A 16613-nucleotide genomic window follows, 5' to 3' on the forward strand; every position below is an offset into this window, starting at 1 on the left:
CCTCTAGGTTGTTTGACCCATGCTTCTGACCAACCAGCTAAATCAGAGTTCCCACAACCCCCTCCACAAGTTCCATGAATTTGCTAGAGCAGTTTGCAGAACTCAGGGAAACACTTTACTCACTATTACCAAGGTATTACAAAGGATATTCTAAAGGATATCAACAAACAGCCGAATGAAGAGACACACAGAGCGAGGCATGGGAGAAGGGGCTCAGAGCTTCAGTGCCCTCCCCGGGCATGCCACCCTCCAGGCACCCCTACGTGTTCAGCAGACTGCAAGCTCTCTGAACACTGTAGTGCAGGGATGTCTATGGAGGCTTCATCACATAGGTACGATCAATTATTAACTGAATCTCCAACCCCTCTCCCCTGTCTGGAAAATAGGGGGTGTGGAGGCGGGGCTGAACATTTCAAGCTCCTCATCCTGGCTTGGTCTTTCTGGTGATTAGCCCCAACCCAGGAGCCCACCAAGAGTTGCCTCATTAGAACAAAAGACTTCTATCACCTAGGAAACTCCAGGGAATTAAGAGCTGTGTGCCAGGAACCGGGGACAGAGACCAAATGCATACTTCTTATATCACAATGTCACAGAAAGCTCTACAAGTCTTATTTCCCTTTTCACCTTGGCTGTTAGGAAGCTCAGATACAAATGTTGGGCTTCATTACAATAACTATTCTTAGCTAGTTGTCTGGTGCACCAGTCTCTTATCTACTGCCAGGCTCTTACTCCTCCATCTTTGCTTCAGTGTATCTTTTATCAGAATTCCTTCTTTGAAAGTAGGCAAGGTGTGAATCACTACAACGTGACAGGCCTTGTCCTAGAGGATATTGGGAACACAAATGGACACAAAGATGAACAAGAGCCTTCTCAGCCCTCAAAGAATTCTCAGGCTAGAAGTGGAAATGAAAATAATCCAGGATGCAAATCAGAGAGAGCACCAAAGGAAGATGTGCAGAGAACTACAACAGAGGAGTAGTGGAGCCCCTCAGGGCCCAGCAGTCATACCTGGCTGGGGAAGCAGGAAGGCTTCATGGAAGAGGTGGCTTCCCAGTGGAATGTGAGAGAGAAGAAGGCATTCAACAGACAGAGTGTCGTGGGGAAGTTATACCGGGCAGAGGAAGTGACATGGAGGTGGGAAAGTGGGCAGAATGACCAGGGTTAACAAGGGTGCGATATTGTTACTCACCCATCTGACCCCTTCCCTGCAGGGTGTGATCACAGTGCAGGGCCTGGTGGACCGTGAGAAGGGCGATTTCTATACCTTGACAGTGGTGGCAGATGATGGCGGCCCCAAGGTGGACTCCACTGTGGTGAGTGGGACCAGGGCGAGAGCCCCTCAGGTGCAGCCCCTCGCCGGCCATGACACTTCCAAACCCCCATCTTCCCCAGCCAACCAATGTATGGGCCAGGCAGTGGGCGAGGGTCTTGATAGCCTGAGACCTCACTGTGTCCAGCCATGCCACACCTTCCCAGCAGGCTGGGCTAGGATGAGACCTCAGGCAGGGGGAGGGTGGCACTTCCAGAGACCACTGCCGGGAGTGGGGTCTGGAAGAGCCACAGACTGCTAACCATCTGCATCTTTGCCTTTTCTCTCGCTCCCCTCCTGCTGCTGCCTCTGCCTACAGAAGGTGAGTAGCCTGTGAGTGGAGTTTCCCCTGTGCTGTTGGCTGTGGCCAGTGCTGGCCGGGCTCTGCCTGGCCCAGGACCTTCCCACCTTTCCCAGAGAGAAGGCACGTGGACATCCCTGCAGCAGGCCCCCTCCCAGTGCCTCCACTCTCACACCCAAGTTCAGGCCCCTCTGGGGCATGTCCCCTGCCTCCAACTCTGCCCTCTGTGTCTTGCCTAGCCCCGGTAGGGTCTTGGGTGGGGAGAGCACTAGCAAAGGAGTCACTGGAAGACCACTGAGACCTTGTCCCAGCTCCACTCCTCGCTGGCTGTGTGACACTGGCAAGCTGCTTAACGTCTCTGTGCTTCCCTTCCTCGAGTCCAAAATGAGGGTCGTGCTGGCATCCCTGCCATCCTCAGAGGATGTAATGGAAGCAGCAAGAGACTGCAGGCAGAAAGCCCTTTGTAAGCCAGTCCTGGAGGCAGGTGTGACTGCAGTGGGGCTCTGTCCTGATGCCTCAGCTGCTGCATCCATCAAGGGGACCCCCTCCTTCTCTTGGGGGTTGGTGCAAGCGTGTGAGGTGGGATGCACATTGCGGGGCCTGGGTGTGCTTAGGAAGGGGAGCCATGGGCACAGGTTTGTTGCTGCCCTTAGGACAGCCTCTAAGTAAAGGCAGAGAAGACTACGTGCTGGGGCCCCTGGGGGAGGGGAGCCCGCTGAGGTCAGAGGAGCCAGGCAACATTCCTAGAAGAGACGGCCCAGCCTGAAGGGAGAGGCAGGCAGGGGAGCTCACGCTGGGGTTGCAATGGGAGTGGGTCCAGGACCAGCTATCTGAGAGAGGTCCATGGGATGGCATCCTGTGGTGATCCCAGAACACTCAGCCATCGATCTGGCCTGGACACTGACCAGTCAGGTCAGCTACCGTCTGGAGACCACCTGGGGCATCAGGCTCATCATCAGCCTTGGTTATAGCCACGTTGCCATGCCCTGCTGAGTCCCTGTCACATTAACCTAAAAAAGCTAGAAGCCAACTGAGTGTCCAAGCAAAGAGCTGAACACAATTTCTGGGGTCCTCGGCCCCAAGGCTCCCTGGAGGTGCCCAGTTCTAGCGGCCCTGGCTGTGGCTGGCCCATACCTAAAGGCCTCCTCCATCCATGGGGCCAGCCTGGGGGTGAGTGAGGCTGTGATGGGCAAGGAGCCCCCACAGCTCCCCTCAGCTGTGGTCCCCAAGGGCAGCCGGTGAGCCGAGTGCTTGGGCAGTGAGTGCTGGGCCACCTGCATCCTGCCACTCCCAGCCAAGGGGCAGACACTCAGGGGTAAAGTGGGACCCTCTTACTGAGCCTCACCCTCTTCATTCATACAGTGGGCCCACCTGGCCCTCACACTGCAGGTGTTGCAAGAAGGCTGGGAGGAGAGGCCAGTGGGAGCCCAAGGGTGGCAGGGATGTCGAGGAGGCCCCCCTGCGTGGACCGCCAGCCACTTCCTCGGCACGGCCAGCGAGGGCTTCGGAGCACACAATCCTACCTGTGCCCCCGTATTTCCACAGCGCTTTGCCCTCTTCCGGGTGGCAGGGTCCACCCGCTTTTGCTCTGCCCTGGCTTCCTCTGAGAGGCTCCCAGGGCCCGCTGCCCCAGATCCACCAGCCACGGTAGCCCCAAACACTGTTTGAGGTGCTAGGGTGGAGGCAGAGGAAGGGGCCCTTTAAAGGTGGAAACACTTCCTCTGCTAGGCCGGAACCCAAACCACAGCTCACCTCCACCTGGCTCCTCCCCGTCCCCAGCAGCCCTGGCCAGCCCTAGAAGGAGTGGTCAGGCAGACCAGAAGGGGCAAACTGGGTAGGGCACGGCTCTGCTATAAGAGCTCTTGAGTAAGCTCAGACCTTCAGTGTGTATGGGAGGGCAATGTGGACTGTGAGGCCCTGGGTGAAGACACAGACACCCATCTCATTCCCATAGGCCTGGGAACCTGTCCTCCTTCCTCACCCACTGAGGCCGATCCCCTTCCACTGGGAAGTCCAGCAGCCTCCTCACCCCTGCATTGCAGCCTCACCATGATCAGAGCAGTAGTCACTGTGGGAACACCTGCTGTGTGCCAGGCACTAGGCTGGGTTCAGGCCACAGCAAGAAACCAAAATTAGACACACCCCCTGCCTTCCTAAGTGTACGATACAGTGAGGGAACGACATTGATCAAATGATCACAGCAGTAAATGCATGCCCTGAGAGAAAGCCTACAGTAAGGTGTCAGGGAACTAGAAGAGGGCTTCCCTGAGGAAGGGGCTCAAGCTGAGAGCGTCAGAATGCATGAGAGTTAATCCAGCTTAAAAAGGAAGAGCATTTCGGGCAGAGGGAACAGCAAGCACAAAGGCCCTGTGGTGTGAGGAACCACGGTGAGTCTAAATGAGGCCTTAGCTAGAGTGAGGGTGTTTGGGAGGGATCCAATCACAAGGACCCTTGTCTGTTTTCACCCTGAGAACAGTGTGATAAGTATTGTTTTTCCCATTTCAAATGCGCGAACTGGGGCTCAGGGACCTCAGGGAACTCCATAGCAAAATTCATGACAGATGGGTAGAGTCTTGGCAAGAGAAATCATGAATGTCTGCCAGGCAGGAAGAGGGAACAGGGAAGAGTAGGTGCCACCCCTTCACTTTCTGTTTGCTCAGTTATTCCTCCCAACAGGTGTTCTCATTCTGATTTTCAGCTGAGGAAATGGAAAATCAGAGAGCTTGAATAACTTTTTCCAAAATCGCACAACTCCTAAGTGGTTGGGTTGGCCCAGCTGCGAAGCCTGGGCTCGCTCCCCTATACTTCTGAGAGCTGCCTACAGATAGGGGAGTGTGGCCGGGACTGAGCAGTCAAACCTGTATAGTAGGGAGGATGACATGGAATTTCCTCTGCAGTGTGCACAGGCTCAGCCGGCTCCCCATGAGTGCTGTGCAGAGTCAGCAGGGCCTGGGAGCCCCTGAACCCCATACCCAGGGAAGCAGAGAATGGGGTCTGGCCTGGGGCAGGGCAGTGGGAGAAGGCCTGTCCTGGGATACCTAAAACCTGAGCTCTTCCAGCTTCCCTCATGCCCTTATCAGTGAACCCCTGGGTACCTGTAATTCCAGCCACCTGTGGCCATCCATGGACTGGAGGCCTCACCCGCAACAGGCCTCCACTCTCCTGCCTCTCCACAAGAAGCCCGAGCCACAGACACAAAACAATATGCTCTTGCGTGCCATTTTTTGCATGCCTGGTTTTTATTTGACAGTCGGAAATAACATGCCTTCCCCATCTGCCCTTCTACCCACTGGCACCAAGCCGCCTTGCAGCCCCCTCCTACTCCTGGGCCCATTTCCTTCCCTCTAAGCCCGAGGTTGCAAACAAAGACACCTTCGGGCACTATCTGGCCACCAGATGGGTTTGGACAGCCCATACATAATTTTCTTCTCTAAATTTTATTACTCATCAGCCAATTTCACTTTAAAATCTAGATTCCTTATTTTTCATGAAAAACAGGAAGCTTTGCTCATGCTGGACCAGCATTCCTAGCCTCTGTCTGCTTTAGCCATGGCCTGGCTCTTCAGTTCTCCTGTCCCCACCACCTCTGACAGTCTCCCCACCAGGCCTCTTCCCTTGCCCTCCTGGCCAAGATTTGAGTGTGTCTATCTGCCACCCCACACCAATCAGACTGCTAGGAGCCATGGGCCCAGGGCTTCCTTTGTAAAGTCAGGATAGGCTTCAGTGGGCTCTGAGAGTTTGCTGATGTTCCAGAACTCATTGGGGATCTGGTCCCCACTGGACCCATGGTGGGACCCAGGTGTTTGGAGCCAGGGAGGGGAAGGAGGCTGTAGGTCTCCGACCGCGTTCACCCTCAGGTCTACATCACTGTGCTGGACGAGAATGACAACAGTCCCCGGTTTGACTTCATCTCCGACTCAGCGATCAGCATACCCGAGGACTGCCCCGTGGGCCAGCGAGTGGCTACTGTCAAGGCCCGGGACCCTGATGCTGGCAGCAATGGGCAGGTGGGCCACCGAGTGAAACAGCCGGGATCCACCATGTCAGCAGGGCTCCCACAGCTCCCACAGCTGGAGGGGCCTTCTGAGCCACCCCCATCACCAAGCACCAGGCTCTTCCAGTCTCTGCCCCTGCACTCACCCAGTTGGTGGTCAGGGAGAAGGGACAGAGCTGCCTCAGAGCTGTGCTGGCCGGTGGCCCTGCCTGGGTCACGTGGACATGGAGCCCAAAGGCCAGCCAAGGCTCAGCCCCGCAGTGAAGTTGTTTTCCGGGTGACTCCTCCCCACGCAGCCCCAGCTCCCTGAGAGGACATGCTCGTCCTTCCTCCTGCTTCCCGGGCCCAGCCCCATGGCAGGAAGTGCTTGCCATCGCTCCAGATTTGGACACCCCAGAGTGCAGAGAAAGAAGTGATGAAACCCACCCGTGTTCACACAGCTTTCATCTTTTCCGTGCACTGGGCCGTGTGTTTGCAGGTGTTAGCATGACTTACATAGTCTCAGGGGTCGAGGGATGCTGGCTTTGGAGACAAAAGTGTGTGGGTTCAGATCTCTGGCATTTGCAAGCTGTGTGACCTTGGCTGGTTGTTCCATGTTTCTGAGCCTCCTCTCTGTGAACTGAGAACAGCTGCTTTCTGTCAAGGCTGCTCTAAGAACCAAGTAGAGTCCAGGTAACGCCGCAGCGTGTGCCCGCCTCAGCAGCGTGAGCACAATTCCCTCTACCCTGGGAAGACATCAGTGCCATGGGATTCATGCCCTGCTCTCCCAGGCCAGCATGCTGACATCCCCTAACCCCGGAACCTTCCATGGGTGCTACACTGCCTCCATGGGCCTGCACCCCCATTTTGAGGGAGATTAATCACTTCTGCATAAAACACTCTACTCCCAAATGCCCTTGCTGAACAGAAGGCCCAGGTGGGCAGGGGAGGACCAGGGAGTCCCCCTTAGCCCGACCTGGCCACGTCTCCTCCACACCTGCTCACCCCTCACCCTCTCTTCTCCCCACAGGTAGTCTTCTCCCTGGCCTCTGGCAACATCGCGGGCGCCTTTGAGATCGTCACCACCAATGACTCCATTGGCGAAGTGTTTGTGGCCAGGCCCCTGGACAGAGAGGAGCTGGACCACTACATCCTCAAGGTGGGGCCTGGCCTCCCTTGGGCCGAGAGACCACTGGCTAAGTGCCTAGACTGGTCACAAGTGTCCATCTAGGAGAGAGCCCGTCCATCAGCACACTCTGGTGGTCAGTGCCCCTGCTGTCACCAAGTAACATGGGGCCAGCTGGACCCCTCGGGGCCAAGAGCACAGTGAGGCCGATCCAGGATAGGGAAACCTGGGAGGGACCTTAGATGCCCAGGAGGAGGCAGCTGAGGTGTCTTCCCCTGCTGTAAGAGCCAGGAGGATGAGGGAGAGCCTGGTGGAGCTGGGAAGGCCCCAACTCTTCTACAAATACAGTGTGGCCTTGGACAGGTTATTAACTCTGGGCCTCATTTTCCCCACCTGTGCAATGTACAAAAAGATCCCCATCTGGCCTGCCCTATGGAGGGAAGAAACAAGTGCAGGCGTGAGGAGCCACGAAGGCTATCATTATTGCAGAATGGCCGTGGCTGGGATGTTGCCGAGGGCTTTCTGGGGACCTCAGGGCTGCACTTCTGCAAGGAGCTGAGCTCCTGCAGCACTTACGATTGCATCAGGGCTCCCAGAAACAGGCTCAGCCTATGGTTAGGGCACCAGCTCATTGCTGATAATATTACTTGAGGCTCTTTTCCTGTTTGCCAGAGATCATGGGACAGAGTGCATGGGACAGAGGCCTTTGAAGCTAAAGGCAGGAGCCTTGGGTCAGGTTGCAGGCCCAGGGTCATGGTCAAAGGCTGGCACAGCCCAGAATACAGTCAGAGGTAGGTCAGGAGGTCAAGGCTTAGGTACATGCTAATCAGATTCCAAATGAGGATCCCAAGTCAGACAACGATTGGGCAAGAATCATTTGCAGCATGGGGCAGAAGGTGAAGGCTTTGGGGAGAGCCCAGGGCTGCCAAGCCACCGGGGGGTGCTCAGTGAGTCTCTCTGCCCTCCCAAATGCTTCCCACTAATTGCACAGTCCTTTCGGACTCCATATTCCTGATCCTGCCTGCCACCCTTTAGCCGTGACTCCAGTTGCCCTCCTCCTTGCAGGTTGTGGCTTCTGACCGAGGCACCCCTCCACGGAAGAAGGACCACATCCTGCAGGTGACCATCCTAGATGTCAATGACAACCCTCCAGTCATCGAGAGCCCCTTTGGATACAATGTCAGTGTGAATGAGGTGAGAGCAGCCCCAGGGCCCATATAGCTGGACATCTGGGGAGACGTGGGCATGATGAGCCAACCATGCAGCACCTGTTTAAATGTCTGCCAGTCCCACTGGTCCCTCAGATCTCACGGATGGGAACTGTGGCTCATTCATAATGATATCCCTGATTTCTAGCCCAGATCCTAGAACACAGTATCTTTTTGGAGTAGAGGAGAAGAGAAAAGAGGAAAAGAAGAAAGTTGCCTTTCACCAGACAGGAAACTGAGGTTTACCCCGGGAGCTTGCCTTTTTAAAACATGTATTTATTATTCAGCCCTAAGACTGAGCCACTCCAATCTGCCCTGGCATTGCTGGGTATCATGCCAGGTTGGACGTTCATGAAGGCAGGCTGGCACGTGGCCAGAGTCTAGCTCTCAGGCCAGACTCCCTTGCTTCAGCCCACTGATTGGCTGTGTGGACTTGCACACATTCCTTCCCTGCACCTCAGTTTTCTCATCTGTAAATGGGGATGATGATACCAGTACCTAACTCGCAGGGCTGGAGAGAGGACCCAGTGAGTTAACGCAGGCCCCAGCATATTGGAGGTGCTCACAGAATGTTTGCTGCCATCATCCTTATTATCTCCATCATGGCTCCGGAGTAGATGCAGCAAAGCTTTCGGCAGGTACAGGGGGAGCCTTTGGGCTACAGGAGCAGGTGCTAGACTGTGCCCCAATGCCTCGAGTCCAAAATGATCGCTCTCCTGCTCTCCTCCCAGAACGTGGGTGGAGGTACTGCTGTGGTCCAGGTGAGAGCCACTGACCTTGACATCGGGATCAACAGTGTCCTGTCCTACTACATCACTGAGGGCAACAAGGACATGACTTTCCGCATGGATCGCGTCAGCGGTGAGATCGCCACACGGCCCGCCCCGCCTGACCGCGAGCGCCAGAGCTTCTACCACCTGGTGGTCACTGTGGAGGACGAGGGCACCCCCACCCTGTCGGTGAGCAAGGGGGGTGGCCAGTGGCCACAGGGAGGAGCACTTGGGCCAGAGCGGCTCCGCCTCCAAGTGAGGGGAACAAGATGAGTGGGAATGGAATTCCACACAGCGGGCGAATCCTTGACAACTCTTTCATCGTGCCTTTAGTCCATCTGCCCAAGATGGCTTCCCCTTATGGAGGCCTATTGCATGCAAAGCCGGGGTGCTAGTTTGCCCTCCTGAGTCTACAGTTACTCAGAAGCTCTGTTTAGTCCTCTTTTCTCTCACAGAGCAGCTCTATGGGGTGGCATAGCTTGAGCCTCTGTATTGGGGCCTGGCCCAGGGAACAAGCTGGTATGAATCTAGCCCCCACTTCACTTGCCCACCTGTGCACTGTGAGGCCACACCAATGTGCATGGTAGTGTCTTACAGAAAGGGTGCCTCTCTGGCCCTCTTCCCCTAAGTTGTGTGGTGTGACATGCTGTCACACATCAGGGTGGGAAGGGACTGGTGTCTGTGGTTCACACTGATGCTCGAATGAATGGGGCCACAGCCCAAGGCAATGTTCAAAGTTTGCCAGGTTAGAGAAGGACTTGTGGGCCTCAGGGGCTGGATGGAGATCTCTAGGAGGTGATGAGCTGTATTGGGAGTGGCTTATAAACTGAGAGTAGGAAATTTGGAGTCAGGACCACTGTGGCTGGCTGCATGATTTTGAGCAAGTCAGAACCTCTCAGCATATTGCTTTTGTCATCTGCAAAAGGGAGATAATATCTACCTCATAGGTGTTGTTTGGGGAATCAAATTAGCTCATATCTGTGGAAGCACTTGGTAAACCATGAGGAGGAAGAGGACTGTTATTAGTTCTCTATTGCCACAATAATGCTGCCTTACAAATCAAACAAAACAGAGGTGTAAAACAATAACCACATAGTTAGCGCTAATCCCGCAGGCTGGCAATCTGGACATGGCTTCGCCGGGTAGTTCTTCTGGTCTCAGCTGGGCGCCTGCACTTGTGTGTGGGCAGCTGCCTGTCAACAGGGCGCTATGCTTCTGAGGGTCGGCTGGCTAGCAGCTGGCGTGACAGGGACAACTCATCCTCCAGAAGGCTAGCCCGTGCCTGTTCTTATGGGACTGGAAAATGTCCAGAAGAGACGGCAGAGGCATGCAAGGCCTCTTGAGTCCCTGGCTTGGAACTGCACAAGGTCACTTCTACCACAGCCTGTTGGCCAAAGCAAGTCACAAGGCCAGCTCAGACTCAAGCTATGGGAAAACAAACTCTACCTTCTGAAGGAATGAGCTACAAAGTCGCACTGCAAAGAGTGTGGTTACAAGGAAGGTAAAGAGTTCAGGGACAGTTTTGTAATCTGTCTCCTGGAAGGACCCTGATTGCAAATGAGGCCTCAGCTCTGTCCCTCTCACAGCAGGTTAGACCTCTCCCCTTTGACAGCAGCACTGTGGGAGGCAAGGTCACACCAGGTCTAGGCAGGGCTCTTTATCTGGAGCTTCTCTCGAGATGTTGGTCCAATAACTCCAGGAACTTGGATTGGGCCAATAATCCCAGGAACCCCCACCCCCACCACTACATTCTGAGGAGTCCAGGAAATGGGACTGACTCTGGGCACCCCTGTGGGCATCCTTAGACCCACGGCTACACAGTGTCATCACTAGCTACCTCAGTCATTCACACCCAGTGGGCTAAACAGGGGCACATTTATAGGACACGTGTCACTCACTGGGCAGGGTGGGGCTGGGGCAGAGATGGGTATCATTTACTGTGTTAACGTGGCAGCACCCAGTGTCGACATAACCCTCCCCACTGCACCTGGCTTCAGGGTGGATCATCTTGGTCATCCCTTCAATAGCATTTGTGAAGTAACAGAAACTGAACTATGGAGCCACAAAGAATCAAAATGCATTTTCCCACAGAGCAAAAATTCTACAGAGAATGTGGATTTCAGGCTCGGTGGTATCAGAGCTCATGTTTCTTGGCCTTTCCCTCATGGTGGCAAGATAGCTACTATAACTGCAGGCACCAAGTCAGCATCCAAGGCAGGAAGATGACAAAAAGATGGCAAAGGGCTATGGCAGCTACTTCTGCCCTTTTATCAGGAAAGCAACAGGTTTCCCAGAACCACACTCCAGAGTGCTGCTTGTGTCTCCTTGGCCAGAAGTGGCTCACGTGGTTGGAAAAAATGAGGGACAGGATTATTATGGTCAGCATATTACTTGGGGGCCAGATATATCACTGCCCACACAAAAGCAGGCCTCTGTCAGTGAGGAAGAAGTGGAGAATGGATTTGGGGTGGGTATCTGACAGCATTTGCCACACTGCCCTCCCTAATCCTAATGCAGGCCAGCCAACGCACCACCCCTACTCCCCACCCACACTCCAACCCCTACAGTCCTACGGTCTCTCAGGGAGGCCATGGGTGGGATCCATAACATTCTAAGACCCTGCAGTTTGTAGGCAAAATCAGACTTCCTTTGGGTCCCCAGAATAAATGGGAACTGAAGAAATGGAAAATCACCCTGGCCACAATTAATCACCCAGAATGCATGGGCCACTATCCAAGCAACCCTTTAAAATCTTGGGATTTATCCCCATGGCTAAAAAGAGTTTCCAACTTCTGGCCAAACCCTCTGCAGGGACCCATCCCAGCCCCTTGGGGACCATAAGCATTCCCTCCTCACATGTCAGCCCCTGACATTCTGGCTCTCGTTGAAGCAGGGCTCAGCCACACCAGCTCCCTGGTGAGAGCATGGGAAGCTGGATGGCATCTGCCCTGCTCATCCTGGTCATCACCAGCTCTGCTCCCTGAGGCCCCAGAGAACTCCCTCAGGATGACTAGGACCAGAGACCCTGAGGCCATCCATCTCCAGGGGAATATATATGGGGCTTCCTGGGCTGAACCATGATGCTTTCTTCCAGGCCATAATATAAACAGCAACAGGTACCGACTTGAAAGATTTATAGGAAAACAATTTTAAGTCGAAAAGAATTCATCCCTCTTCAGTTTTTTTCCCCCTGCTTCTCCAAGTTGGGAAAATATTCCTATCATTTGGTTTTTGCAGGGGACACCTCAGTAAAGAATTGCAGTGACCATAGGGACATAGAGAAACTAGCACTAAACCATATTCATTCATTCACTCATTCATTCAGCCATTATTCTCTGAATGGCCACTATGTGCCAGGCACTGGAGATACAGAAATGAAGAAAATGTGATCTGTGGCCTGAAGAAATGAAGTTGAGTAAGGGAGGCAATGAAAACACCGGTGTGCAATGGGGTATTGAGAAGGGCTTGGGGAAGGCTTCCTGGAGGAGGTGACACCTGGGCTGAGTCTTGTTGGTCAGTCTTGGACAGCACAACCAAGAAAGAAGTACATTCTGGGGTTCAACCTGCACAAAGGCTGAAGAGCAAGCAATAATCAGGGGTGGGTTCTGGGAGCCACAGGTGGTTTAGGCCTGGGGCTGCTTCCAGGGCCAAGGGCAGGACTCTCTATTTCCATATCCTCCCAGGACAGTCTATATGAAGCTTACCACAAGGGCTGCTCCCACTGCCTTCTCAAGAACCCCTACTGCTGCCTCCATGCCTAGCCGAGCCAAGGTGGGGATGGAGCAGAGCTAGCAAGCAGGGGTCCACAGCCCACAGTGCCCACCAGGGTAGCTTGCCTCCAAGGAGCACTGGACCCTTGAAGATTTGTTTCCACTGACCAGACCCTCACCTTTGGGCAGTAAACCCCTCAGGGTTATGAATATCCCCAAGAGCAGGGCCCTTCTCTGCCACTGGGCAGATTTCACCGGATGCATGTGTGAGGAAGGAGCATTGTCCCAGCCCCTCCTAGAGCAACCAGAGACCTGAGCAGCTTGCAGCCAACCACCCTGAGATTCCAGGAATGGCTGCCACAGTCTAATAGGTGAGAGAGCAGCTGCTACCCTGCATAGATCTGTCCAGAGAAACCCAGCAGGCCCACTTGCCATCCTTTTATTCCCACTGCAGTTATCTGCCTGGCTTCAAGATGGCCCTCACTGGCTCAGCATCAACCTTGCTAAAGGACAAGGGCATGAAATATTCATTCATTTGTTCATCCAACACCAAGTATGTGCGAGGCCTGTACTACAGGCCAGGACACCAGAGATACTTCAGACACAGGTCTGCCCTCCAGGAGCCTACAATCTGGCGGGGGAAGACACATGTACCAGAGAGCTGACACTGATGCGGTAGAGTGCTAGGAGCCTGGAAACCAGGGCAGGTTTTCTGGAGGAGGCATCATTTGCATCCCTGTCTGGAAAGATGAGGCTCCCTAAGCAGGGGGCCTGGTATTCGGCTGCTAAGACCCTCCCCAGAGCCAAGAGAAATTATCTGAGTCCCTCCAGCTCTACTTTTCTCCCTGGGACCCTTGTCCCCCCCGTTTCCTGAGAGCCGGACATTCCTGCAAACAGCTGAGGCCACCTCCACCCAGCCTCAGGTATCACCCGAACTTGGAACAGCTGTGCTGCAAGGGGTATCCAGGCCAGCCCCAGACCCGCCACACAATGGTGTGCCACCGGCCAGGGGGAGTCATTGTGCAGCCTCATCCCCTGCCTAGCTCCAGGCCATGGGCAGACAGGCCAGGCTTGGGGGAGGGGTCTAAGTGGTTGTCAGGGAGGCCCCTACAAAGGAAGAGCTGGGCTCAGGGAGGAAGCACGGAAGGTAACTGGGAGGTCAGGAGTTAGCCCAGCCTCAGAGGCACTTGGCAGCGGGGTGGAGACGGAGGGCGGGCTTGACTGTGGCCTCCCTCCCACGTGAATTGTAGCCAGCTGATAATACTATTCCAGATAAGAAGCCCTGGCTTCTCAGGCTGGTGAGGACATGCAGAAGTCACCTATCCAGGCAGGACAGAAATCTCCCACGGCCCCCTTCTGGTATGCAAGTCCCCAGCAGCGGCCCCATGACGGTCTATGAGCTGGGGATACTGCTCTTGGCAGCGCACCTCATGTCTTTAGAGCAGAGGCCCCTTCTGTTTATTAGACTTGGACCCTGCTATTGTGAAGCTGCTTCCCCTGGCTTGAGATCAGAAGGTCCCAGCCTGGCCCTCACGTTCTGTGGCACCAAGGAGGCTGGCCTTCTCTGACCCAGCACAAGTACATCCAGACCCCTTGGCCTGGCTTCTTGAGGGATGTTCCGCGGCTGCCCACATGCTCCACATACAACTGGCTAAGTTCCTCCGAGAGACCCTGGGGCTCAGCTACTGGGGGTCTCTCCCTTCCCCATCCCCTAATGCAAGCAAGAGGGGCGCATGGGCCACTGTGCCTGTCAGGAGTCCTCTAGCTCCACAGTTGGCAGGCAGAAAAGGGGGTGGCAGGAGCCGATGTGGAAGGAGCCTGCCCATCAACAGCAGCGTCTTCTGGACCCAGAGAAGGCCCCGGCCAGGGCAGGCAGAGCACAGATAGGAATGTTTCTGGTGTGCAGTACAGTGGAGCCCTGGACCTGTGGGCACAAGTTCATCTCCCAGAGCCCTGGCATGTACTCTAAGCAAGTCCAAGGTGAAGGCCAAGCCAGGTCCTGGCCCATAACACCACTCCATTCAGTGAGGAGAAAGCAGGAGACCCAGGGTTTAGTCGTAGTCCCACCATTTACTTGTTTTGACAAGACACAGACCTTTCAGAACCTCTATTACCCTATGTGTTAAATGGCAGCAATAAAATCTCCCAGGGTTTTCAGGGAAGGGGGTGGATCAAACAAGTAATAACACATGTGAAAGTGTGTTGGAAAGCACCAAGGATTATAACAGAAAAGGCCAAGAGACAGCATGCATGCTGCCACTTCCCTCTCCTGTGCCCCAGGCGGACACGGCTATCTATCTCGGCACTTTCTCACCAAGCTATATTGATCATTGAGAATCCCTCTCAACACATTCCAGGAAGCAGTACCAATAGATCAGAATTACAAAACAAAAGAAGAAAAAGAAACGCCTGCCCCGAGGCTTGCACAAGATGAGGGCATTATTGCCATTGAGGAGTTCCCACTAGCCCTAGACAAAGCTGCTGGGAGGCAGAGCTGATGGAAAGTCAGAGGGGGCCCCACGCACTGTGAGAGGTTCTGAGAACAGAGCCTGGCGTCTGGGGCAGCCCATCACCCAGAAGCAATGTGTCAGTTATCAGCTTTGCAGCAAGGTCCAAAGCCCAGGCTATTGCTGGACCCTGCTCTCCCGGAACTCACAGGGTAGTTAGGGCAACGAAGCATCCACAGGTGAAGAGAAGCAGCAATGCAAAGCAGGGAATGCTCAGGGAATGGGCCAGGTGGCCTGTGCTGTCTGTGGGCTGGGGTCCATGCTCAGCTGGGTTGTGGCTGGGCTTCAAGAGGCCTTTGTTCCCAGCATCCTGGTTAGCAACCCCAGTTCCTCTTTTGCGCATTGCAGCTCCCTGAGCAAACGTTAACCCAGCCCCCAGCACAGTCAGGCCAGCCTTGGGGAAGGCCTCATTCTTGAGGTAGGACCCCAGGGGCCAAGTTGGTGCAGGGTGGTGACGGGACCCTTGCAACCCCCCATCCCACCACAAACTCCCAAGTCCACCCCGCGAGGAGCACCCCCTGAAGAAGGCCATGTTATCAGCCCCTCGGCCCAGGCCCTGGGCATGTAGTGGGAGCTCTGGTCAGGCAGGAGTCTTTTGAAAAGCAGGTCCCGGGGTTCCTGCACGTCCACCCCAGCGCCCAGCGCCCATCGCCACGGACTCCCCCAGGCAGGGCCAGCCTGCCCACCAAAAGTCACCAGTGGCCTCCATGGTGTGTTTTTAGGGAGTGCCGAGCAGTCCCCGCTGCGTCAGTAAAACCCTCCGAATGGTGCTTTCAATTCCATTCCCTCAGCCTCTCCCTGGGAGGGAATAAAGGCAGGAAGTCTCTATTAAAATGTGAATGTCGGGAGATAGGTAAGATGGCCCTTAATTCCTGATTGATCTCCTAACAATGAATTAGTTCTTTTTTTTTTTTTTTTTTTTTTTGAGACGGAGTCTGGCTCTGCCACCCAGGCTGGAGTGCAGTGGCCGGATCTCAGCTAACTGAAAGCTCCGCCTCCCGGGTTTACGCCCTTCTCCTGCCTCAGCCTCCCGAGTAGCTGGGACTACAGGCGCCCGCCACGTCGCCCGGCTAGTTTTTAGTAGAGATGGGGTTTCACCGTGTTACCCAGGATGGTCTTGATCTCCTGACCTCGTGATCCGCCCGTCTCGGCCTCCCAAAGTGCTGGGATTACAGGCTTGAGCCACCGCGCCCGGCCAATGAATTAGTTCTTAAAAGCACGGATTTCCCTCTCAGGGCCTCAGACTGTGCCAGGAATCCAGCGCTCCAGGAGCCTCCTGCCCCAGCCCCACCCTGCCCCAGCCTCTAGTGCTCCTCCTGCCCCTTGGAGGCGCCATGTTCTCCCACCCAACTCTCCCATGCACCCCAGCCCACAGCCATCAGGGCTGGCATCAGAGGCATGACCATCCCGGGCAACTCAGAGGGCGGCTCCAGCAGTCTGCCCCTCCCCAGCAGCAGCAGGGTGGGCGTCCCTAGTGCGCTGCAGGCAGGGCCTGTGGCCATGGATGAAGATGGAACTGGGAGCTCAGAGTAAATTTCGCTGAAAACAGGAAACCACGAAGCCCAGATGCGTTCAGCTGTAAAAGGGTCCAGAGAAGAGAGGGCAGGGCCGCACGCCGGAGGAAGCTGGGGAGGAAGTGCAGCAGCTGCTCTGCTGCGGGCCGCCTCCCTCTCCACACAGCAGCAGCCAGGCCTGGGGTCTGGCAGCCT

General features: G+C 55.1%; 1 protein-coding gene across 11 annotated transcripts in view; it reads left to right on the forward strand.

The window, feature by feature from the left end:
- CDH23 (cadherin related 23) overlaps positions 1-16613 on the forward strand; it is a 419373-nt gene that overhangs the window by 338155 nt on the left and 64605 nt on the right. For 9 of the 11 annotated variants that reach the window (XM_021943382.2, XM_021943384.2, XM_031652259.1 and 6 more), the window contains 6 exons: positions 1212-1313; positions 1629-1631; positions 5468-5617; positions 6614-6742; positions 7775-7903; positions 8649-8876. In XM_021943382.2, coding sequence (XP_021799074.2) covers positions 1212-1313; positions 1629-1631; positions 5468-5617; positions 6614-6742; positions 7775-7903; positions 8649-8876 — 741 coding nt within the window. Of the gene's footprint in view, positions 1-1211; positions 1314-1628; positions 1632-5467; positions 5618-6613; positions 6743-7774; positions 7904-7945; positions 8625-8648; positions 8877-16613 lie in introns of those variants that run through there. The other 2 variants (XM_009214735.4, XM_021943389.2) reach the window with 2 other exon arrangements.

Source organism: Papio anubis, chromosome 11, assembly GCF_008728515.1.
Source record: "Papio anubis isolate 15944 chromosome 11, Panubis1.0, whole genome shotgun sequence".
Taxonomy (NCBI): Eukaryota; Metazoa; Chordata; class Mammalia; order Primates; family Cercopithecidae; genus Papio; species Papio anubis.